This window comes from Chanodichthys erythropterus, chromosome 10 (genome assembly GCF_024489055.1).
Source record: "Chanodichthys erythropterus isolate Z2021 chromosome 10, ASM2448905v1, whole genome shotgun sequence".
Taxonomy (NCBI): domain Eukaryota; kingdom Metazoa; phylum Chordata; class Actinopteri; order Cypriniformes; family Xenocyprididae; genus Chanodichthys; species Chanodichthys erythropterus.
Window position 1 is genome coordinate 18,855,684 of NC_090230.1, and position 26,614 is coordinate 18,882,297.

At 38.5% G+C, this 26,614-nt stretch overlaps 1 protein-coding gene across 4 annotated transcripts in view; it reads left to right on the top strand.

Moving 5' to 3' along the window:
* Positions 1–26,614, top strand: part of crebbpa (CREB binding protein a) — a 48,716-nt gene that overhangs the window by 2,875 nt on the left and 19,227 nt on the right. For 3 of the 4 annotated variants that reach the window (XM_067396368.1, XM_067396371.1, XM_067396370.1), the window contains exons 2-5: positions 8,277–8,923; positions 18,215–18,379; positions 18,456–18,699; positions 25,045–25,158. In XM_067396368.1, the coding sequence (XP_067252469.1) occupies positions 8,277–8,923; positions 18,215–18,379; positions 18,456–18,699; positions 25,045–25,158 (1,170 nt within the window). Of the gene's footprint in view, positions 1–8,276; positions 8,924–12,900; positions 12,963–18,214; positions 18,380–18,455; positions 18,700–25,044; positions 25,159–26,614 lie in introns of those variants that run through there. The other variant, XM_067396372.1, reaches the window with a different exon arrangement.

Genomic DNA, 26,614 nt, shown 5'->3' on the forward strand with positions numbered 1-26,614 from the left:
TGTAAACTTGAGCTCTAGCGTTATTAGCCAAGAAGTCTTGTTGCACCTGTAGAGACTTGTTTCTCTGGCTTCTGTGCTTGTTTATTCTTAAAGTAGTGCTTGTTGGACAATCAGACGCTTCAGCATCCATCTTGACTACATGTGTTCAGACTATACTACGTAATAATCCGGTGATTTTTACAGATGAAGTGTGTAAAGTGTTTTTCCACAATCAGTCCATACTGTTCCAGTTGCATTTGCACATGAGCAGTGTTAAACCGTGAAGGTACAATGCTCAGTCCAAATGAATCCAATCTGATTTCCAGCAGGGTTCCTTTCTATGCAGTTTAAAAAAGTATGGAATTTGATTTAAGTAGTTTCCAGGTCTGGATAAGTATGGAAAAATATTTGTGTTTCCAGGCTATTGCCCTTGTTCAGTTTTCTAATATATAAAATTAAGAATTTTCTAAAATTAATTTATCATAGAAACGGAGGCAAAAGTTTAGTGATTGTCAAACACGACTGAATGAATAAAGGCGCGCATTTTCAATACACAAAACTGTTTGTCTTCACCATAAGTGAGTCTCTTTTGAACATTTCACTAAATGAATGTGTGTGTGTGCCACTCAAACCAGCAACAGATTGAGCAAACGATCATCTAAATCAGGTTGTACTTTGCTGTTTGGTGATCGTGCAACATCAGACCACGATTACACTATTAAACTGATGTATCAGAGGTGAATATATGCAGGTTATAAAGCGTTTTAGGTTTAGGCATTTTATCACTTTGAGAGAACCAAAGAAAAAACGGAAAATAAGTGTCTTCAGATGACTATCATAAATATAATGCCGTATGATTCATTTATTTTAAATATGGTCGGAAAAATCTACAGAGAAGTTTGAAAATTTGAGTGTGGAAAGTAAGGAATTTTGAAATGATAAATGTGTAGGGACCCTGGATTTCGTATTCGAAAAGTCACCAAAGCTGCTGAGAGTATAATTGCTTTTTTTTTTTTGCTTTGATGACATAACATACCTAAATGGAAAACTGACAAATATGTCAGAAGAGCTTCTTTTTAAGCAAATATTTCGTAAATATTCATTTTCCTCCACTGACTAGTTCGTAAGACATAAATAAAGGCAGGAACACACCAAGCTGACGGTCGGCCGTCGGGCAGTTTTTCTTCGTCGGCCGACTAAGGTGTTCCGCACCGTCGGCTGAAGTTGGCCCTCGTCTGCTTTTTTCGGCTGATTCGAAATGTTGAATCGCCGTCGGAGCTTGTCGGGCCATCTGATCATTCTGATTGGCTGTTCAGCTAGTGCTATCTGCTGGTACGGAAAGATATTTCATCTCACGCAGACGCAGAACTGACGTGCTACTTGGCCGTCGGCTGTTTAGCGTTGGTTTGGTGTGTCAGGCCAACTTTGGACCCTGACGCTGCCGACGGTCTGCTTTCGCCGCCACTAGTTCGTTGGCGTCGGCTTGGTGTGTTCTGGCCTTAAGAAGTAAAATGTAAGCTATTTAAACAGATTTTTATAAAAGGGCTCTGGTAAACACATACACACACTTGTGTGATGTATTTTTTAATCTGATTGAGATATTATCATATTCAAGTGTATACAGTATACACTTTATTTTTTTCCTATTGGTTGGATTATGTTAGGTCGACACAGCCACACCCAAATGGAAGTTTCATTTGGATTGAGCTCACTCGGATTGATTGCGGTGTTTACATGTGGCCGTTTCAATCCGATTACTAAGTGCATGTAAATGTAGCTACTGAGGTAATTTAGATAGGGATGTCAATTTACACATTCCCTTGATTGATCGTTGTTTAAATTAACGATCAATTAATCATTAGCCTTAATACTAAAATATGGGTCTACTGCAGTGGCATATAGTCAATAGAATGACAGGGTGTGCAATGCTGCTCAAAATGCCATGTTCCTCAAATGAATGAGAAGGGTTTTTAGTCTAAATAAAAGGCTAGTATGATTTGTAAAATGAGTCGATGTGTGATTGATCATTTAATTAAATTACTTATTTAATAGTCAAATATATTGACTAATACATGTCACCAACATCGCCTCAGATGCGTGCTAGTCAGAATGTGTAACTCCTGTTGTGGATGCGTGCTTCCTTTTTCACGCTGAGACACGGCAACTAAACCCCAAAAATTCACAATGTTTTATTACAATATGAACTTGCTTAATCGACGATCGATACATTTATTAAACGATTATTCGTCAATTTAATCACTAGAATCCATCTGGCCCAGAACTGCCCGGTTTTGGATTCAGCATTGAAATATAGCTATTAAATATGCATTGGTTGTTTTTGAAAATGTGTTTTCTCTCAAATGATGAACTCTACACTGTGACTTTGCATGAAGTGTTCAACATTCCAGACATTGTTTTTTAGTTAATTAAACGCATCATCCGGGTATTTAAAGTGCACTTTTTCTTTTTGGAATTTTCATTGTGAAATCACTACTCGCACTATTTATACTGGAAAAAATGGCATAGAATAGTGCGTGAGTTTGCAAATTTGGGATGCACCTATTGTTTTGCAGGGTTATAACTAGGCACAGAACCTGTAGAAAGTTTGACGTATTTTCCATCTTTGCATCTTCATTTATGGAACTGGCTCTTTTGACTTTCTGGCTACCAGTACAATTGTAAAGTTCAAAACAAATTTTTTACAGATTTTCCCCACAATCAGTTCAGAGAATGTGGAAAGTGTGTAGATTCCATTTCCATCTTGTTATAATGAAATGGCCAGTGTGCAGAAGAAAATCGCTTCTCAAATGGCTGTCATTTGTGGCTCTGCACGCCATTCTGGACCTGTTATGTTATGTTTTTTTTGTTTTTTTTTATGTGCTCTTGTTGACTGACGTGCAATAGGGCTAGAAGTGAGTTTGTGTTACCTTTTCTTAAATAAAAACCCATCACCCATTGTGTGGAGTAATTCAGAGGCGTTTTAGACAGAGAGCACAGACCTGCTGGATCATCTCAGTAATATCACATCACAAGACTTATTAAAACCGCTGTCCTTAGAGAAAACACTAGTAAATCAAACAAACCAAATGTGACACAGGGAAGAGCACACCATGGTTTCTTAAGCGATATTTCTGTGCTTGTTGCATGAAAAAAAGGTTGTGCAAACCTACATATTTTTGGTTAATTGTCTGATTGACTATTGAATTGGTGCTCTTCAGGGGCTATAATACAGAAAAATCCTAAAGGCCCCGAGATACGTCAAGCAAAATCGAAGAACGAACTAGTATGATGTAATTTTGAACAAATTCAGGCCAAAATGAAGTTCGTTTAGAGTTTGTTTTGGGAGTTCGAAGTAAACATGACAGGACTTTACTTGACTGAAGTGTCGAATTTAAGCATACAAACATCCATCTATTTCCAGAAGCTTTCTTTACTGCTCCTTTCTCACCAGTGTCATTTCTGTTGCAGCACATATTTACATATTCATCTAAACGTCACTCTCAGCAGCGTGGATGGTGTCGGGATGTTTGCTAACAGTATATCGCTGCAAAGGTGTTTCGAATTTCTTTTTACCCCTAAACAAAGAGCAAAAAAGAATGCCGCTGTGAGTATATTGGGGCCTTAACTCACAATCCTATTCTATCATCTTAGTAACCATGGTAATTTCACTTAAGAATTCAATACAAAGCCAAATTTATTATTTTATAATTACAATTTTATAATACACCCTTGTACAATTAAGCTAATTTTAGTCTAGTGCACTAAAAGATTTTTTTGTGCCAAAGTTGAATAGCCTTCATAACAGAGCACAGTGGATTGAAGTCTGTAAGATGTAATTTTAAAAAAAAAATTTGTTAAAGATGGTCCATTTGTTAATGGGGATTTTGAGACCGCTTCTTGGAGAGGAAGTTGCATGTTAACAGTTACTGCCAAAGCACATGCTGCCAGCATGATAAAAATTATCAGAAAATGTACTTCTCTAAAATCATCTGCTTTAAAATAATTCATCTAAAGCTAAAAATCCATAATAAATTGTAATGCACCAAAATTAAAAAACTCTGGGGCAAATATGTTTATTGTAAATGAGCTGTTCTTTTGAATAACTACTAATTCTGTTAATGCTATATTTGCAAACGATAGTAAAATATTTTTATAAATTGGCTGTATAGAAAGAGTAATTATGCATGTGCAGTGATTTTTTTATTTTATTTGATTTTTTTAGTAAATGTAATAATGACTTTAAACAAACTACTTCAGAAATCTTGCTTGACATAAATGCTAATTTTGGTGAACTTTCTATTTTAGTTGAAAACGAAACATTTTTCTCAGAACTCCGAAATGTTCTGATTGAGTTGCTAAACTGAATAACCTAAAGTGAACTTTGTCAGTTCAAACCAAAGCAGGGATTTAGACAGAATGCAGTGTTTGTGAACTGGGATGAAAGAAGGAAACATGACACTTTTACAAGATGCGATTCAGCCCAATAAAAACTTTTAGTGGTAAGCCATGTGACCAAACCAGCCCTGTGTTAACCTTACACCACGGAGCCAAGAGTCTCCTCGCATCTCTCCTTCAACTCCAGGGCCGTCTATCAGCGGCAGGTCTGGTCTAAACAGCCTCGTGAAACCTGAACCTGTCTGCTCAGATCCGGCACATGCTCGCAGTCTCTTGTGTGCAAACACTGCTAAACCCGAAAAGGAATTATAGGGATACATCCCTTAGATCTTCAAATCCCGATTCACACTTTGTTTGCCAGTGTTTCTTGCACCACAATTCAACATGGCACTGCAGAATTTAAAAGTTAAGTGTTTATGAGTTTATAATTTTATAATGATTTTACACATTGCTATAATATGTTTTACACAAGAAATGCAATTCAAAGCTTACTTCAGTTAGAGCTTTTGGTTATTGATTGTTTGCCTTGTGCCCTTTTGTTAATTTTAAGTCATATTTCAACCCTCTACAATGCGAGTATAACGCTCGTTTACGGGACTAAATCTTCACTCTGGGCAACTAAATAATGTCTGTCATTAGCATCGGCTAATAAATTCTTAGATTTTACTCACCAGTGTGTGTGTGTGTGTGTTACAGGCTAAATATAAGTTTAGCATCAATATATTTTCACTCGCTGAACACACTGACTGAGTGCTGAGAGTTTCGCTCTCTGTCATGCGATCTGTACTACTTCAATTCAGCTCAATGGATGTGCAGCGTACATGTATTTGACATACCGCAAACTCTAGTGTGAAGGCGCACCACTTGCTGTCGCTTTACAGAGAGCGCTGTTTCTCTCACACACTACAATGTCTCTGCAATAGCGTGAATTTATTGTGTTTTTGAGAAACCTAGACCGGGTGAATGTAGTGAAGCCATTTTAACCGCACAGAGAAAAATCTAAATATTTGCGTTTATTTGATCTGCTCTTCTGATCGGTCTTTATAGAGCCGATCAAACTATATAAAACAATAATCGGCTGATAACAATTGAACGGAGCACCCTTAATTCTAATATGCTGATTTGCTGCTCAAGAAACATTTATTATTATTAATATTGAAAACACTTGAGCTACTTAAACTTTTTGTGGAAACCATGACACTTTTTTCAGGGTTATTTAATGAATTATACATTAAAAAAAGAACAATGTCTATAAAATAGATCATATTAAATTAGATTATAAATGTCTTTACTGTCACTTTTCATCAATTTAATGAATCCTCTGGGGGGGAAAAAAGTAATAATTTTACTTACTGACCCCAAACCATTGAATGGTAGCGTAAGCAAAATCAGTATTGTAACTGAAAAATGCCTGAATGATCAGAATCAAATCGGAGCCAAAAAAAAAAACAAAACCCATGGCGTAAACACTTGAATATGATTGTTTTAAGAAGACTGAGTTGTGGGATTTAGGGAGAGACTGAAATTGATATAGATGGATAGCCGTGCTGAAAGTCTCCATTCATGTAGATCCGTTGCCATCCTCCCCATCTGAGTGAAATCCCAGGCGAGACGCACCTGTCCCAGCTCAGACGGGCCGCTATCTTTTAGACTCCGTAAACGACAGCTGCGGTCTACTGCCGTGCGGAGACACTATTTATAACCCACTGCCGGAGCCACTATAACGAGCCTCAGCACGATGGAGGAAGAAATCTGGATCCCCATTGGGACTCGAGACCCAGAAGGTGCTTCCAAACCCAAACGTTGTTTTGCATTTTGGCTTGGCTTCAAGCTCGTAGAGGGCGGGACGTTGGCACTACACAGCTGAGTGTGTAAGTGAGCACGTGCATGAGTCTTTGAGATGTGGGTCATTAAGCAAAAGAAAAGGGATGATCCCTACTCTTGCCTCCCTCATGTTTAGCACCTGCTGTGTCTGGCAGCGTGTGTGTCTGTGTTTACTCCTGGACTGGTGCGACCTCAGTGCTACCCATGCTGCATCTCAATCAGAGCTGTGGATAGACTGCACAATGTTGCTCTGGGAAATACCACTCACACATTGACCAAGTTTTTTTCAGGGTTACTAATGGGTAACTAGTGTATGGCATATCGTGTAATATGTACTGTGTTCGGCTTACTGTTTTATACAGGAAAAAGACACGTGAAATGATATGCCATGGGAAAGATTACAAATGCAGTATGCTACATTTTCATTTGACCTCACTAGTGTACAGCGCTCTATGCAACATGTACTGTATACTGCTTAGGATATTAGAAAAATAGTATATCAAAAAAAGAAGAATCGCTATGCTGAACCATGTTTTGGGTGCGTAGATCAGTGAAATTAGCAATACTTTCAAATGAAAAAAACAAAAGATCTGCACTCGCTTGTCTTAATGTAATTCCTTTATTCTGCAAAGCACATATACACCAGACGCTTTGGCAATTAGCCTTCTTCAGTGAGTCATAAAAATAAAAAATAGTATATGAAACAGTCATTAAACCACACTTGTGTGCAGCACACTATTCAGTTTGTACATGTTCTGCCTAGGATTTTTTTAAAAAACATGTTAAAAAGTCTTTAATGGTAAATGTTACAAACAGTAGAATGCTACATTGTCTCTTGTCCTTATTAGTGTTTGGCACGCTATCACATATGTACTGTATAGACTTTTAAAAATAGCATGTAAAACAGTCTTCGATGGTAAACATTATAAATAGTTACATGCAACGTTGTCGCTTAAACCACACTAGTGTATGGCATAGTATACAGTATGTACTGAATACTGCCAGTGCTTTATTAAGAATAGCATGTAAAATAGTCTTACAAATAGTAATATGCTACGTTATCGCTTCAACTACACTATCAAGTCCATTATTTTACAGCCCTCGCACCTGAATCATTGGTGACCTCATCTCTTAGCATCCCTTCTGTTATGTTGGTGGCATTTACTCTGCTAAACATGCAAACAGCTGTCGTTAGTCTCTCACAGTCATGGAGGTGATGGAGAACGTCTCCTTCCTCCCAGCTGTTCTGCTATATCATCATACACACTCCCATGTGTATATAAAGCGTCAGTCGTTCATTAGCAGATTTTAATAGATGAGGTGGATTTATTAGGGTTATTAGCAGGCTCGGTTGCAGATCAAGCCTCATGCAGGCTTATTGATTTAGACTGCTACTCTCTCTGCTGTTTTCCCTCACAACATAGAGCTGCTAAAACAATATTTTCATGGTGTCAAAACCACAGCCTAGAAAAGAGCCTTTAATAATATGAAATTTATTTGACCTTAGAGTAGACGGGATATTTTGCAGGAATGCTGATTCATCTTGCGCTAAATTTGTTGTTAAATGAAACATTTGAGATTTCTACAATGCCATGCCAGACATGGTTGCAGAAACATGGATGTGTTGTGTTGTTGTCAATGTGCAGGTTGCACAGAAAATTGTAATATAATGGAGACATTTCTATAGTCCAGTGATGAGGTGCCATCACTTCTTTTGTTGTGCATCGTTGCAGGTCAGCCTGGAAAGATTGATCTGCGTTATATTTTTTTAATGAGTTATTTTTTTCTCAGATTAATTAATCGAAATGAACGCGTTGTTTTTACAGTCCTAATTTTTTCATTTGTTTTCTTTCTTTATAATGTAGTTGTCTGTATTCAGTAGATTGTGTAAAAACTCACAAATGAGTGATTATCTGTTCAATGCACAGAGGTATAGAAATTCTACTTTGATTTAAAAAATATCGGCCGATGCTCAGAAATTTTGGGATTGGATCGGTTCTGAAAAAATGGTATCGGTGCATCTCTAACAATCGGATTTGGACTGACAATTAAATTTCTCCCTCTCTTTCTTTCTTCAGAGTTGGGTTCACTTTCCTGGGATGACTTGGAGAACGATCTTCCAGATGAGCTGATTCCTAACGGAGACCTGGGGCTGATGTCCATGCCCTCTAATGGTGGGGCTGCAGGCACAGGCGGTCATGGCCCCATGGTTCCCGATGCTGCTGCCAAGCACAAGCAGCTCTCTGAGCTCTTACGGCCAGGAAGCAGCGCTGGGATGAACTCGGCCAGTCCGCAGCCTGGCGGCATCGGACCTCAGCTGGGTGGGCTTGGAAAGAGTCCCCTGGGCCAGGGCTCCCCTTCTCACCCGTCTCAAACACAGAAACCAGGTGGTACCCCAGGGACGCAGGGCAATAATGCTGGCTCAGCTGGCATGGGACTCGGCACAGGATTTAACCAGGCCATGCTGAACAGTGGCATGATGGGACAGAATGCGGGCGCTCAGCCCGGTCAGGTGATCAATGGAACTCTTGGGTCTGTAGGCCGCGGTCGAGGTTCACCGGGGATGCAGTACCAGGGTGCCGCCATGCAGGTGGCAACTTCTGTAGGAGCGGGAGGAGCAGCGGGGGCGGCAGCACCAGGAGGAGCGGCGAGTGTCCTGGCAGAGACGCTCACACAAGGGGCACAGCAGATGGGCATCAACACCCAGCAAGGCAACATCAACAAGGTGAGATGACCAGTTTCCTTTGCTGTGTTTTCACTTTCACCCATTTAGAGTTTATAGTCATATTAAGACACAAAGAAAAACTCTACTTTGCATCCATATTCTAATTAGCCAGGTTTCCATTCAGTTATTTTTATGCACATTTTGGGATAAATAAGCTGATTTGCAAGAATGTAATAAAATTTCCAAAGTGCAAATAAAAAATTTATGTAGATAAGGTAAGAAAACGTGCACAATTATCATACAAATTCCTAGATGTTCATCAAAAAATCATCTAACTTTACCTCAGGTCATGTCACTAAATAATTTACCCAGATAAATGGCTATTATTACTTTCCAGGGCATTCTGATGCAGAAATAAAGCTTCGGCTGCCAAGTTTTTTTTTTTTTTTTAAACGCTATAAAGCACGCTATAAACCACACATAATTTGATATATTTAATAAAATGGCTGTGGTGGTTTGCTCAGTGGCTACAATTTCCATTTTTATTCTTCTTCTGATTTATCCGTAACTAATGATTTTGCTCCCCATGGGATGGAAGTGCTGATATATTCGCAAACAGTTTTGTGATATTCTGCTTTTTACCATTTCAGTAATTGGCATATATATATACTGAAATAAAAATTGAAGTACTAAAATTAACTAAAATAAAGCTAAAACAACACTGAATTGTGCAGCTCATTTCCTATTGATACATCATGCCACACTCATTCAATGGAAATTTACAATAACAACAATAATAATTTAATAAACGGTTCAAATTTAAAAAATCCACATGGATACCATCAAGGCCCTGTTTCATTCTGCAATAAGTAATGACAGTTATGTTTGGTGAAATTTGTTTCATGTCTGTTTTTAGAGCTCTAGCATGCTGCTGGAATCTGATCAGTGTGTAAATCATCCAGTTTCATCTGCCAGTGTAGCAGACGAACTCACATTATCACTCTTTATCTGGAGCTGCTCTTTGCTGCATCATTGTTTGATTGCATGACTCATCCCTGCACTTGTGTTTTTTATTAGGCTTAAATGCTTGCGTTACGAGAGCAGTTGCGTGCCAGTACACTCTTAAACTCTGCCATTTTGTTTGAATTCCTCCGATAAAGGCAGCTGCAGAACTATGCTTGATAGGAAGGCAAATGAACAGCTCTCGACGTAAAGTGCCATGTTACATGCATACGCATCTCATTCGTGCTCTTTGCAAATTTGATGAATGGAACGTGTCTCTCTATGATAGATGGGTTATTGACTGATGGGGTCTGAAAGCAGCACTCGGGTGTCAAAATTGGCAGGTGTGTTCATTTGTATTACAAATTCAAATCCCAATGCGCAAATAGCTAGTGATTTATTGGGGTTAGAGCTGGAATATGCTTTTATATTGCATTTTTTCAAAATGATTCATTATCACAAGTAAAAGAATTGACCCTTCGCCGGGAGTTTGATTGACAAGCGATCTAACCAATCATAATGCCGAATCGGCCATTTTGTCCGACAAAGCAGTCAGGGGTTAGATTAGCCTCCGTGGACTTGAACTTGAAAAATGGTGTGTATTGACATCTTTCCGCGCTTGAAACAACATTCCTTCTCATGTTCATTCATGTTTATTTAATGCTATAAATTAACTAGTAGGAATCGGTTCACAAGCCGCTTGAGCTGAGGCGCTATAGCAGATATCTGTCACAACACATAAAGAGCCACAAAATGGTTTATATTGTTCGAATTTCTTTAATAACTACACAGTTTGAAAGCTGGGACTTTAATATCATAAGTAACCTGCTCTCTTGTCTGTCGACGTGTTGTCAGTATCTTCTTTGCTCTGCAATGTATTTTTCACTGAGTGTGGCATGACAGCGTCATGGCTTGTTGGACAAAGCAACAGTAACTAAGGGGGGAGGGTCTTTGCGAAGGGTCAATTGGAAAGAAACTTTGAATTAAAAATGTATCATGAATTTCAAAAAGCCTTTCAAAGCATCTTCCATTTGATAGCGTGTGTGAATGCAGGCGGTCGACACATGTACTCTAGAAAGTTTCATCTTTGTCCAGTGTCTGCGCTATTTTTACTCCACAAGTTATGACCGATCTTTGTATTCTTTTAAACTAAAGTTGTGACTATCTCTTAACCCCCTCACACAAGCACTTGTCAATGCAGGCAACGGTTATTGTTGCAGTCTTCAGTGTTTTGTTGTTCCGTCTCTTTATAGTGTAAAACAACGGCAAAACAAATTCAATGCGCATGTGCGACCTGCGCATATAAAGTACGTGCAGTTACAAAAATCAGTCGGCGCATTTACAGTACATGTGTATTATTCTGGTGATGAAATTCGTGTCGCATACTGTATGTGGACCCTTTCATACGTGTAAAAGTGAAGTATACTTTGGGTTTTAGGGTGCTTTCACACTAGCATTCTTGAAGCGCACCTGGGTGCGATTGACGTCAGAGATTGGTTCGTTTGGATGATATGGTGGTCCAGGGTACAGTTCGCTGCTAATATGAACACAGTCATACTAAATTGCGGAAATTAACTGCTATTGGTGATGTATGATTCGATAAATCTGTGTTTATGTGTGACTGATGCACTGCAAGCAGAGAATGTATATCATTTCTACTGGATTCCCTCACTCTTTAAACACTCTTTATGCATTTGCGGCAGATAGACACAAGTGCTGACTCTTTGAAAACAAAACCAAAGGTTCAAAAACCAAAATATAAAAGTGAGGTGAGCAACGCTATGCATTTTGCCCACTTCAGCATCATTGTTGCCATGCAAACAGGGGTAAACAGCTGCTGCTTGATGCATAATGTGATCTAGAGTACCTAGTCGGTACTGAAATTTTAAAAATGTGGCACTTTGAGCTCTGTTGAGTGGAACTGTAAACACCTCTGATTGGCTATTTTGTTGACGCACTCATTGGATATGTCTGTGATTTGGCTTCAATGATCAACGTATCAAAAACGTTGTAAATGGACATCAATAACGCTTACACAGATACTAGGGGTGGAGGGGTTCTCAGTAAAAAATCAAACCGTTCAGTTCTCCACCCATGGTTCGGCACGCGTTTGCACCGCGGTTCATCCCAAATCTGACGATGCATATATAATGTGGTTTGTTGAAAACAACGTGTAAAACTGACAGATGGATTCGACTAATGTATGTTTCAGTCGATTGATATGCATTCTAGTTTCCCAGTACGTTACTACAGCGATGATCTAAAAAAAAAAAAAAAACATGGACAAAACAGTCACTCTTTGTAAACAAATATTCAATGACGTGCCGAATTGTCATTTACACCGTCATCACCCGGGTGTTGATCAGGTGAGACCTGAACATCTCACGTCATTATCTGTTTAAACTAACTCATTTAAACCTTGCCAATTTAAACATTCAACTGTAAGATGCAAAAGAGAACTCGCTTGTGCCGTGAGGAGATTTGTGTGTACTTATCCGAAGCGTGTACGTGGAGAACCACGTCACAGCGGAAATTCTCTTTCAATTCTTGCAGCTAAACGGACAAATTCACACAAAAATAATGTCAATATGCCCATCTTAGCGAGTATCCTAACATAGTAGGTTATGTCTTAAGAGAAAAACGAGACAGACAAACGCATATGTATCGGTATCAGTGTACTGGATCTTTGAATTATGTCTTAAAGGGACAGCAGTCTAATATTCCTGCTCTCTGAGTTTTTAATGTTAATCAAACGACAAAAGACAAAGAAATCACTCTTGACTGAATAGCTTTTGTAACTTCAATAATGTTTCATCTTTATTTAATTATTCAAAGAAGTTTATATGCAGTTATTTTATATTTCATTACTTTATTCCATTTTTGTACCTGAAAGCTAGCTGAAAAACTTGTAAAGCATTGTTTATTTTATTTGTATCTTAGCTCTCATCTCTTATCTGTTTCTTATAGTTCGATTTTTTTTTTTTTTTTTTTTTTTTTTTTTATCTTTTTTTGACAATTGTCCTATTTTTTTACAGAACATAGTACATACCCAACCATACCGAAACTGTGACCATAAAACCGTGGTATAAATCAAACCGTGAGTAATCTTAACCGTTCCACCCCTAACAGATACACACGGGAGCAATGGTATCGCTCTTTTCTAACTTTTCTTCAGTGTTCGGCTGAAATTTAACATGCAGTATGTCCACCAAAGGATTTATAGTCGGCTAAAAAGCCAGTTGCTCTTCTGAAAATGTCTAGCTGTGGGTGCTTGAAAGCTCTTCGGCAACTCTGTTTTTTTTGTTGTTGTTTTTTTTCAGTTGTGTCACTTCTGAGGAAGTGTTACTAGTATCTGATTTAGTATCAAAAAATGTTGATGCAATGTAAAGTACTTGCCTGTTCTTGTTTTGGATGATTTTGTTCAGTTGTTGTATTGTCATCTTTTTCAAGCTAGGTTGGTCAGTGTGGTATTTGTCCCTCCCTCCCCCACTGTGATTGGGTATCTGGTTAAAAAGTGACAGTGACGAGTGCTGCGTTTTACCCAAGCGGCAACCTCCCCCTTTCTCTCGTGAAGCTAATACGGAAGTAACTTAAACTGCGATTCATCAACTGGCCGCTAGGGGACATGCTCCAAAAGAGAGCAGAATCTCATAGTCCCATGTTAAATTGGCCAAGTTTATAGCAGAAAAAAACATGTTTATAAGTTGGTTCAAATTGTGGTTTTGGTCTATACTGCTATTTTTGCCCTTCATGACAACTCTGAGGAGGGTGAATTTTTTTTATAACTTATCCGTTTAAATTATATTAAGCCTTAAAGTTCTGCATAATTAAGGGCGTGGTCACTTGAGTGACAGGTAGATTGCGCTGCTGTCTGTGAGCTGTCATGTTACTTCAGCTGTCGCTGAATTTGGCATCTCAGCCGTTTTTGTGCTTTTTTTTTTGATTGTTTTATACAATTATAAAATATGGCTTGCTGCATAATATTCGAGACTGATATGTGTCTAGGGCTGCACGATATATCGCATGAGATTGTCACGCGCATTTCGTCAGTAAAGCCGGTTCCCTGATTACCGTTAAATCTCCATCACCTGCTTTCAAATGCAGCGGCATTTAATAGACAGAGCCGTAGATCACTGAAAAGCCACGCAATATCGCGTTCATTATCGAAGGAGATTCATCTGCGATATGAACGCGATATTGCGTTGCTTTTCATTGAACTACGGCTCTGTCTATTAAATGCCGCTGCATTTGAAAGCAGGTGATGGAGATTTAAAGGTAATCAGGGAACCGGCTTTACTGACGAAATGCGCGTGACAATCTCATGCGATATATCGTGCAGCCCTATATGTGTCTGTGTAGATGTGCATGCATATGCGGAAGAAACAGAACACACGTTGTTGGATCGTGGCATTGGCTGAAAGTTTTGGTTGTGAGATTTACTACAATGACAATACCAGGAGGATATACAACTCTGACAGCACTGCTTGGATATTATAACTAAAACTGCTGCACTATTTTGAAAAAAATATACTTTGGACACAGGCTCATTTGTTTGTTAGATACGATCGTATACAGTTTTACAAGATAAAGGCTGTTCAGATTGCATCCTTTCTTGAAGAACGATGACAGAGAACAGATCATTCAGAAGAAATGTGACATGTTTTTTTGTTTTGCAATGGACACTCATATTTTACCCAAGTGCCACAGATTGGATTCATCTCACAATCTCTATTTCATTGTAAAGGTATGAAGTCCCATTTGATTTTCCATGTTGTTATTTGCACACCCAACACTACTAGTGTTGGAGGATCTATATCTTAAAAACACCGTAGATTGTAGGGCTGGGCGATATATCGAATGCTTTTGTCACGCGCATTTCGTCAGTAAAGCCGGTTCCTTGATTACCGCCAAATCGCCATCACCTGCTTTCAAATGAAACGGTATTTAATAGACAGAGCCGTAGTTCACTGATAAGCCACGCAATATCGCGTTCAATATCGATATGAATCGCCGTCGATATTGAACGCGATATTGCGTGGCTTATCAGTGATCTACGGTTCTGTCTATTAAATGGCGCTCCATTTGAAAGCAGGTGATGGCGATTTGGCGGTAATCAAGGAACCGGCTTTACTGACGAAATGCGCGTGACAAAAGCATTCGATATATCGCCCAGCCCTAGTAGATTGACAGTAAACCTTTAGAACGTTCTGATGATAAAACTTATCTTCATTATTATTTTAGATCGTATCTAAGATAGATAGATAGCTCCTTTGCCTGCTAATGTGGTCACGTCAAGCTAGACGGGTGTGGTTTCAGCAACCAGTAATATCAGCTCAAGCCACCTCCCCACCTCTTTGCCCATTTTCAGTTATCCGGGAGTGACGTGCGGTGACGCGCAGCTAAGATGGCCGCGGCCTCATTTAGGCGTCAAAACTGCTGTTCAGAACTCTATGGGTGACGTCACGGACGCTACGTCCATATTTTTTTACAGTCTATGGTTTTACCCAAAGTTGAACATTTTTAACTGTAGTCGGCCAGAAAGAAATGGCAAGCGTGCATTCTTAGCAAAAATGCTTTGATGGACACGTGTCCTTAGAATGACACGAGAGTTAAATTGTTAAATTATTTTGGGTGAGCTATTTATAGAACACGATTTCACAAAGGGCACGATTGATTGGGTTAGAGTAGGGATGCACCAATAGGATTGTTTTGGGCCGATACCGATTTTAACAAACAATTATTGGTCGATAGTGGTACCAATATTTGTGACATACTCTCTTATTTGAAGTTTTGTCATTTAAAATAGTGTTTTGACCATGTTTTAATTATCAAAGTTAAAAAAATGCATGCATTGTTATACAAGCTAGTTTATTGCTGCATCGTCAAATTATTTCTAATGAACATGGATTGGATCCATTTAACATTCAGCAGGCCAACATAAATACATAAACAACATATGTTAACACATGTGAAATAAACAGTGCTTTTTAGGTTGGTTTATCAATAATTTTCAGGTACAGAAATAAAGTAAACAAATGTAAAATAACACTGCATATTCTTCACTGTATAAATTAAAAGCATATTAATCCAATATTTTGCCAAGAGTAGAGATTGTTTTATTTATTTATTAACATTAAAACGCAGACAGAAGTGCAGCAGGAATATTAGGCTGCTGTCACTTTAAGAACTGCACTGATCCAATATACTGTTACACAAGTGTTTTATATCTCAGTTGTTTACATTCATTTAATACATAACTGACTGTTCACAAGGATACTCGCCAAGATGGCCATGTTGATATAATTTTGGGTGAATTAGAAGAAGCGAAAGACAACTCGATTCAGTATTTGCGCGCTGTCTTGAGACGCTGTTTTCTAGGCTTATGCTATGGATGTGTGCGAACTTCACACAGTGAGTAGAATTGAGTTCTCTTTTGTGTTTTCTTGCACTTGAATATTTAAATTCACAAGGCTTAAAACCACATGCAAAGGATAAACTTTCGCAAAGATGTAGCACTGGCCTGATCGTGACTGTGACTGTGTTGCACAGTTGAATTGTCCCGAGCGTTATTCACGCTGCCCCTGGATGGTGCTTATTGACGAGCACTGCTGTATTTTGTACAGATTTCATTGTGTTTTGGCAAGTATTTAATTATTTTACCCAGAGAAAAATGTTGGATTATGCAACAGACATTATACAGCTCAGTGCCTTCACGCAGTTAAATGATAAATTAATAATTGGTTTGTTATAGCTGCCTTTTTCACGCTATAGCCGATGGTTGTAAATATCATCGACCAATACATCAGTGCATCTATAGTTCATAGTGAGGAAATCCTGGGGATGATGCAGATCTGCTGGGAAAGAGTATCCTGGCTGCTCTGAGAGAGAGAGAGAGAGAGATAATGTGTGTGTGGATGAGTAAGCAGAGAGAGTAGCGTGAGAAGTGTGTTGGTGTGCATGAATGAGTGAGCAGAGAGGAGGGGCTGCTGGTGCGTGTGCCACTCCGCTGGCCCCTTTCATCTGGTCTGCTGGAGCGATGTCAACACTGAGTGGACGGCCGGCACACTGCTGGAGATCAGCACAGAGAAAGACACAGGAAGAGGGAGGGTGGTTTGTCTTTGTCTGACGGTGGAAGCCCTTCTCTGCTCAAGATCATAGTGAGCTGCTAAAAATGTAGTAATGCTTAGATCAAAATTATTGTGTGGTTTTTCATTGATATGCATGTGGGACAGTAATATTTAATTGGCTGTTTGCTGTTGTGCCATGAAGTTTTGCATAATGCAAATGTTATATGAATATAATGGCAAAATAAGGTAAATGTTGTTGTTGTTGTTTTTTTTTTGTTTTTTTTTTCCATAGAAATGTGTATTGTGAGGATTTTTAGTGCCGTCACTGAATAAGATGGAAGGGTTACTATAGTTAACTAAAACTAAAACATTTTAATAGAAATAAAATAAATGTTAACTGAAATAAAATAAGTTTTATATTTTATTTTATTTCAGCTAGTTCCCAAGGCAACATTTCTCTTTTTCATTTAGTTTAACCTGATGTAATAAAATAACTAAAACTGAAATAAAAATGAAAATGAAAAGTTATATAAAGCCTATTGACATGTATTTCAACATGTATTTCCATACCACCTCGTACACAGACATCACACGTTGTCAGCGCGTTCAGTAAGGCTATGTAGAGTTGTATACAGACAGTCACTGAGTGCCTAAAAAAAAAAAAAACAGCAGCCTCCTTTTACAGTTCCTCCTGAACCAAAACAACATGTTTATGCTGCGTTCACGCCATGTTGTAACCATAATTACAAGATGGCAACCCATGATATTCTATGTGCTTTATACATGAGGTAATTTAACGCCGTTTCTCGTGACGCTTCTGCGTCTGCGTTCATGTGTTTTGGAGGAGGCATGGCATAGGAGACGCTCTGAATGGTGGGTGGGATCTCATGCTTTCAGAGCTAGCTTGCTATTGCAAGCCTCTCCGAAATTGCTTACCCTACCATTAAGTGAAACATAGCTCACACATAAGTCACTTTCAAACAAACTAGTTTTATGTTAACGTGGCTTATTTGTGTGACCAACTTGAACTTGAAATTTTTTCATTCTCTTGCAAAATTCTTGATCGCATTGATTTTCGTTGAAATTACTGGATTATACCCTTGAAAATGGCAAATTATCCCATACTACTGTAATGAAGATCTTTACAATGCTGGCGGATCTTGCTTAAAGAAATCAAATTTTGTGTTGTTTACCAGGTGTAATTTCAGATGTGAGATTCTGTGTCTGGATCTTCTGATGACTATATATGGATATAATATTTAAATTTTTCTTCCTCTTGTAGATGGGCATGGCAGGTGGCAACAGCCCATTTGGTCAGTACCAGGGTGGAGGGCAACAAATGGGCACGACTGGCGTGAACGCTCAGAATAAAGGTGGTCTTCCCAACAGCCTTCCCCCGTTTCCAACTGACCTAAAGGGAGCGACGGTCACCAGCGTGCCAAACATGGTGAGTTTCCCATCATGCACACAAACTGGATGGAGCTTGCAGGCAAAATTTAATTCTGTGATGCTGTCTTTTGAAGCCCCAGCAGCAGCAGGTGTCGGTGGGGATGGTGGCAGGTCAGGGTGTGTCTGCAGGCCCCACGGCCGACCCGGAGAAGCGCAAGCTGATCCAGCAGCAGCTGGTTCTGCTGCTCCACGCCCACAAGTGCCAGCGGCGCGAGCAGGCCAACGGCGAGGTGCGAGCCTGTGCCCTGCCCCACTGCAGGACCATGAAGAACGTCCTCAACCACATGACACACTGCCAGGCCGGCAAATCCTGCCAAGGTGAGTCGACATCGAATTTTCTTTTCCACATGACTCTCGTATGGGCTTCAGTGCATCTTCAACACCAGTGTCACATGCTGCTTTGACCACAACATGAAAAGTTGTGCAGATAGTGTTATAGGCACAGAAGGCTGATGCTACAAAGCTGAAAAAACTGAAGGTGGCAAGAATAAATAGGGGTGGTGAAAAAAATCGATTATTGATTAATCGCGAGTATGTTATGGACTAGTATGAATCGATTATTAAATTTAAAAAAATCTATTTTTTTTTATTTATTTAAAAAAATAATAATTTTGCATTTTTTTATTTTGTAAAAAATGTTATACCGGGAGTTGAACGTCACGAACGCGCCCAGTTCCAGTTAGCAAGCGCGTGTAACGGCAGCCAGAGCAGGTGTGTAAAATGGAAGAACCAGGAACGAGCAACCAACCGATCCACCCAGCTCCATCTGGGCTCAAAGCAAGCGTGTGGATTCATTTTGGTTTTCATGGCAGGAGCTCTAAACATGTTGATAAAACCAACACGATCACATGAGAATGCGTATCAATAGTACGAGTTTGTAATCTCATAGAATATATGGCGTGCTTATGGTACGCGGATTTTTCGCGTGCATATGATACGCACTTAATGGCGTGTATATGATACGCTCTTGGGTAGGATGGGGGTGGGGGTTTGTACGTATAATACGCCATAAAGTGCGTATCATATGCATGCGAAAACTCATTTTGGCGTATATATTCTACGAGATTACAAACTCGTACTATTAATACGCATTTTCGTGTGATCGGGCTCGATAAAACGCATGCCGTCTGTCAACATTGCCACGCTAAACTGAAGTACTGCGGCAATACGAGCAGCTTGAGGGCCCACATTTCCCGCTTTCATCCAGAGGAGGCAGGGTGGGTTAAAGACGACCGCCTGAAGCCCGTCATCCCACCGAATCAGCGCACTCTCCACGATATGACAAAATTGTCAGCACAACGGAGCACACTCACGCCACAACATGTGGACCAGCTGGTCTTCCTCCATAAGAATCTGGTCATTCCAGAGCTATGTATGTTTAGTACAACTTGATTGCTCACAAGTTAGTGTGTTGCATTTTGTCACTGTGTTCTACAGTACAGTATATAAGCTGAAGCTACAGTAAGTTGTTCAAAAATGTTCATTTTGTCTTCTTAATGATTAAATTGGACAATTTTCTTCCAGAAAGACAAGGTGTTCAAGTGGAGTACCTTGACATGTTTCGACTGCAACCTGCAGTCTTCCTCCACCTGAACACGTCTTTCTAGAAGAAAATTGTCCAATTTCTACAGTATGTTGGTTCTGATCTACTTCTTAATTTATTTGTTATTGTTTAGTTCAACTTGATGAGTCACAACACAATGTGATGTATTCATTTCTGTGTTCTACAGAACATAAGCTACATACAAATAATTCTGAAGTTATAACTACACGTCACAGAAAGTGCTTTGAGTTGTTGTTACTCAATAAAAGGGTTAAGTAATTCAGTAGCTGACTTTTTTTTAATACTGCAATCACTTTGTAGTGTATTTTCGTTTACTGTTGTGAAATGGAAAATCAATAATCGCTAATCGAGAATTGTTAATAATCGAAAATCGACTGTAATCGAATCGGGACTTCAATAATCGGAATCGAATCGGGAAATCAGATTTAACCACCCCTAATAAATAGTACAGGGTATCCGCGGGTCTTTAAAAAGTTTTAAAAAGTCTTAAATATACTTTTCCTAATAAAAGGCCTTAAAAAGTCTTAAAATGTCTTAAATTCAGATTCGATAGGTCTTAAATATTTTTCGTTGCATTACCGCAAAAATGTTTTATGTATTTTATGTTTTCTCGTACGTCACCGACGGAATGGTCCAGCGCTGCGCGAGGCGCCATCTGTAGAAAAAAGCTCAGCAAAGATGTAGGAATATCTGATCAGATCTGTACACGGACACACATTTTTAAATAAATCTGCTGTGGCAAAGATGTTCTGGAAATCCATATATCCTTTGCTGAAACTCAGCTCATGGTTGCTTAGTAACGGTAGACGCCACCGCAATGCCCGAGTGCTTTGGAAAGGAGAAAGCGGCGCCGACACGTTTTCCATGCGTTTTTAGACGCGACATGAATGGTCCCTAAAAGAGTTAAAATGTGTCAACGCGCCAAATGCGAGTACAATCAACGCGGAAACGTGTTCGGGAACTTTTTTATGAATGGTGGTATTAAATATATAATTTGCAACGGCTGTGATGTAATTATCCTACATAATAGTCTGACGCGCTGCATGCTTGCTGTAGCAGTGCTGTGTTTTCATTTTCGATTTAACTGTAAATGCTTCTTTGTTTGTGACGTTTAAATTTGCATTTGGGAACGCATTATTAGTCATCAGAATCGTATATAATTCAAATAAATGCTGTTGAACATTGCATTGAACTTAAAAGAAAACTAACAAATATCACCATTTCCACAAAAATATGAAGAGGCACAACTGTTTTCAACACTGATAATAATCAGAAATGTTTCTTGAGCATCAAATCAAATTGTAATGATTTCTGAAGTATCATGTGACACTGAAGACTGGAGTAATGATGTTGAAAATGATCACAGGAATAAATTACATTTTATAAAATAATTTTTATAAAGTATAGAAAACTTTTTATTTGTAAGAATATTTCACAATGTCGCTGTTTTTACTGTATTTTTGCTCAAATAAATGCAGCCCTGGTGAGCAGAAGGGAATTATTATAAAATTAATAGTTGTTTCCAGACATTTTGCAGGTACTTTAATAATAACAATTCTACTTATACATTTAATATATTATATTATATTAATTATTATCATGATTATTAAATGCTGCTTTTTATTTTTACAGAACAATAGTATGTATTATTACAATATATGACATATCTTTTAATGTGATAAAATATATTTTTTTTAAAAGAAAGGTGCCGGGACGTGGCTCTAGCTGATCACATATATATAATGTGTGTGTGTGTGTGTGTGTGTTTCCATCACAGATTTGGTTTTAAATTTCATGTGAGGTGGTATTAAAAAGGTCTTAAGTCTTAAATAGTGAGAACAAGCGAAAGAGAATGGTTATGATTCTTGTTCTAAAAAGTATGTTTTATGCTGTCTTACAAGATCTACTTCTTTCCAATTCCTAACGATTCTGCTTCCTTAATGATTCCATTAAGATTTTTTTTAGTAAGTAAGTAATATTTGGAAAAAAGAATGGCAATTGCCAAACGATGAGATTTTTTTTTTTTTTTTTTTTTTTTTAAATAAAACAATTCTTGCATGCTAACTTTGTTACACAGCTAAATTTTAGACTACAAATGTTTAATTTAACAAGAATTCAACCACAGGTGAGTCTATTTATTCATTACACAGGTGTCCAGCAGACAGTTGACTATAAAAGAGTGTTAAAACCCCTTCCCATTTCATGCTGTCAGCAATGGCATCACATGGAAGAGAAATGTCACAAGACCTGAGAAAGAAAATAATTTCTTTACACCAGAAAGTTGAGGGCTACAAGAAGATCAGCAAAGCCTTATTTATCAGTCAGAATACTGTAGCAAAAGTGTAAAAAAGTTTTTTAAAAAGATGGAACTGCAACCATCTCACAGAGACGTCCAGGTCATCCACGGAAGTTAACACCTCGACAAGAGCGTCTTCTGATGAGAAGGGTTGAAGAAAATCGGCATGCAAGTTCACTGCAGTTATCTAAAGAAGTAGAAAGCCAAACTGGGGTGACTATTTCCAGTGACACAATATGGCGTACACTGCAGAGGAATGGCATGCATGGGTGCCGTCCACGAAAGAAGCCTTTCCTAAAGCCCAGGCACAAAAAAGCCCGCCTAGAGTTTGCCAGGACCCATGCTGACAAAGATGAAGACTACTGGGACTCTATACTCTGGAGTGATGAGACCAAGATAAATGTTTTTGGAACTGATGACTTCAAAACTGTATGGCATCGCAAATGTGAGGAATACAAAGAAAAAAGCATGGTGCCTACAGTGAAACATGGCAGTGGCAGTGTCCTAATGTGGGGCTGCATGAGTGCTGCTGGTGTCGGGAGCTGCATTTCATTGATGGCATCATGAATTCACAGATGTACTGCTCTATACTGAAAGAAAAGATGCTACCATCACTCCGTGCCCTTGATCGTCATGCACTTTTCCAACAGGACAATAATCCTAAACACACATCTAAGGCCACTGTTGGACACCTATGTGGAATTCTGAGAGTTGAGAATTACTCTCCATCCAGCATCAAGTCTCTAAAAGGTCATTCTTGAAGAATGGAAAAAGATAGATTTTGCAGGATGTCGCCAACTTGTTCATTCCATGTCTAGAATACTTGGTGCTGTCATTAAAAATCATGGAGGCCATACAAAGTACTAGATGTAGTAGTTTTTGTTGTGGGCTGTACTCATTTTTGCATCACCCTAATTTGAGTAAAACTGAAAAATGTGTAATTTAAGTTATATTATTAACCTTACTTTCTTGTTATAAGTTAAACAGATATTATATTAAATTTAGTCTTGTGAACATTTTGGAAATAGTTTTTCTGTTTATTGAGAGATTGTTTAAAATGTTACTTTTCAAAGGGGGTGTACTCATTTACGCTAAGCACCGTAGAAATGCACACATTAATAAATAAGCAAATAAAATGCACATTTTTATCAGTGGTATTTTTTACAAATTAATGAAGAATTACATGCCTCAAATTAATTACAAATTTTACTTTTCATGCATATATGTAATACATTATAATTTTCATACAATATGTAATGTTTATTAAAACATGTCTGCAAAAGTTTGGAACAAGTTGGGTTTTGGATTTGGGTTTGGAACTAGGGTTACATGAAGAATGATTTTCGTGCAGTGTGTGTGTGTAAATCCATTGAGGTGTGTCAGCTGTATTTTGTGGGGTGAGGCATGTGGTTGCAGACCTGTTTAGTCTCAGGGAGAGCGGTAATGAGACCCTTTTGTCCTGATGTGGGGTTTAGAGCATTGTGTTCGTCACACAACTGCAGCTCTACACTCAAGTTTACCACAAATTTATATACCTAGCTATCTGAATAACATCCGTTGTAATGGCATGTTTGAAAGTTGCCCAATTGAGGTTTGTTGCCACCGCAATATTGGATGTCAAATGTCGCGTTTTTGCACTTGCATAGAGTATATTTCTGGCCTAACACCTTTCGTTTCACAATCAGTACCGTTTCATACGCAAACACAGGGAATTTCCCCCGAGCAAATGCTTTGCTCTGTCTCAAGTAGAACAGTCCATTTATAGAGAAAATCATGCCTTTATGGTATAATGCAGTATTAAGGAGTTGGCAAACGGCAGGAGAGGGCTTGCGGCAGCCCGATGCTGCCCGGCTGCTTTGCTCTCAGTGCTGTAGTTGTTGTTGGACCCGGAGCACAGGGCTTCATTTCAACTCAAACGCAAGCGTGGTGCCAAGCAAGCCCTCCGCGCTGCCAGCTCATTTCCTGTTGTTCCCTGCCCACGGTGACACGCGTTTCTCTCTCTCTCTTGGACTCCTGGGGAAAGGCATGAACATTTAGAGATCATTCTTAAAGTGTCATGTTCTTGCAGACTTTGATTCCTCCTGAAGGCTCTCTTGGCAGAATTCGCTTCCTTCCAGAACCATCAACATCAACCTCATTCAAATCAGAAGCAACACACAGAGCAGCAATAAATCATAATAGTGTCGAAACTGGAACCGAGCAGTGTGACTGCTTGATCGCTGTGTATGATAAAACGGATACTTGAGTACAGTAACTAATTTACCCAAACACTTGACACTACTGTCAAAATAGGAATAAGTATAAATAAAGGAATAAATGTATAATAAATATAAGTAAAGATGATTATTTTCCAATCTGTCGCTGGAACTTCCTTGATAATTCAGGTGTAGGTTTGTCTTCTGATCCGGGATCAGACTTTTGCTCAAACATGTATGGCGAACATCGGAAGTTTTCAGAACAATTCCACGTGTGTAGAGAGGATGTTGAAAATTATTTTGATATGCAAAGCTATTACACAGTCATAGCAGTGGGTGTTTAAATGCAGTTCATGACCCCTTTAAACATCAATTATGATCTATTTGGCTGTAATATTTGTCATTTGTGGTCGTTTTTCACTTCCTGTGAGGATAGAAAAATGACTTGTCGCAGTAAAGACGAGGTTCTTGGCCCTGAGTTTAGCAGATGTGTGTGCGTCTGCTGCGTACAGTTTCTTGAAGACCTGCTTTCCCACAGGACCTTTTTGCTACCAGTTTTGCAGCGTTTGTACTTTGGCTCAGGCTTTCTTCTCTCTCTGTCTCTGCAGTGGCTCACTGTGCTTCATCGAGGCAGATCATCTCGCACTGGAAGAACTGCACGAGGCACGACTGTCCTGTCTGCCTCCCGCTGAAGAACGCCAGTGACAAGCGCAACCAGCAACGTGAGTCTTTCCTGAGTCAAACATCCCCCTCTTCTTTACTTCACAACAATACATTTTTATAATAATAAAAATATGAAATAATAATGCAAGTTTAATATTTCCCTATTTTATATTAATAATTATTTATTAAATATATTTATATTACAACACTAATCATGTATTATAATTGTATTTATAGCGTCTATAAAAGCATGAGAATCATAACTGATGAAATATACACTGATGAAAACAATTCAGAACTGCCTTACATTTGAGCTTCTTTAAATTAGATTTGTTTAGATTCCAGCTTTGCATTCTTTGAATGTTCTCTCAAAAAACTTGATGAGCATCCTGTGATGCCCATGTGAAAAAGGACAATTTAGCATATTTTTAAAAATAGTATTTATTACAGATGTGGTGTACTTTAAAAGAATATAAAAGTTTTAGTTCACCCAAAAGTGAAAATTCTGTCATTTACTCACACTCATGTCATTCCAAATCCATAAGATATTCGTTTATCTTTGGAACACAAATGAAAATCTTTTTAATAATCTGAGAGATTTCTGTCCCTCCACTGACAGCCTACACAACTACCACTTTCAAGCCCCAGAAAGGTAGTAAAGACATCATTTAAGTACTCCATGTGACTCCAGAGGTTTAATCTAAATTTTATGAAATGACGTGAGTTCTTTGTTTGCACAAAAAACATATTTTCCCAATTTATTTACAAAATATGAGTCTCCAACGTACGTTCACGCAACAACATCTGCTTTCGCCTCAACACAACACGCATGTGTCGTGTTGCTCTCGTGAACAAGCATTGGAGATTAATATTTAGTAAATATGTTTTTTACACATACAATTGAGGTTAAACCACTGGAGTCACATGGATTACTTTAATGATGTCTTTACTACCTTTCTGGGGCTTGAAAATGGTAGTTGCGTAGGCTGTCTATGGAGGGACAAAAAGCTCTCAGATTTCATCAAAAAGATCTTAATTTGTTTTCCGAATATGAACGAATGTCTTGCAGGTTTGGAACGACATGAGGGTGAGTAATTAATGACAGAATTTTCATTTTTTGATAAACTAATCCTTTTTTTTTAAATATTCTTTTAAGATCTGAAGTACACTACAAGAGCACATTCAATACAATTAAGTGCACTTCTTTTAAACAGTATCATTGAAAATAGAGTAACACGTTATTTTAGTGTACTTGTTACGTTACATGTAGCTACCATAGTAGTAGCTATATATTATCATAATTACATACAACTAATCCGATCCCTAACCCTATAGTAAGTACATGTAGTTAATTACTCAGTACTTAAATGTGTAGTTGCACTGTAACATGGACACCTTAAAATAATCTGTAACCAAAAAAGTTAATATGTAATCACTGTTTATATTTGTCCTCAAATCATGCATTTATGCATAAACCTTTAGATAAAAATGTTTTTAAAGTAAGAAACAAATTCA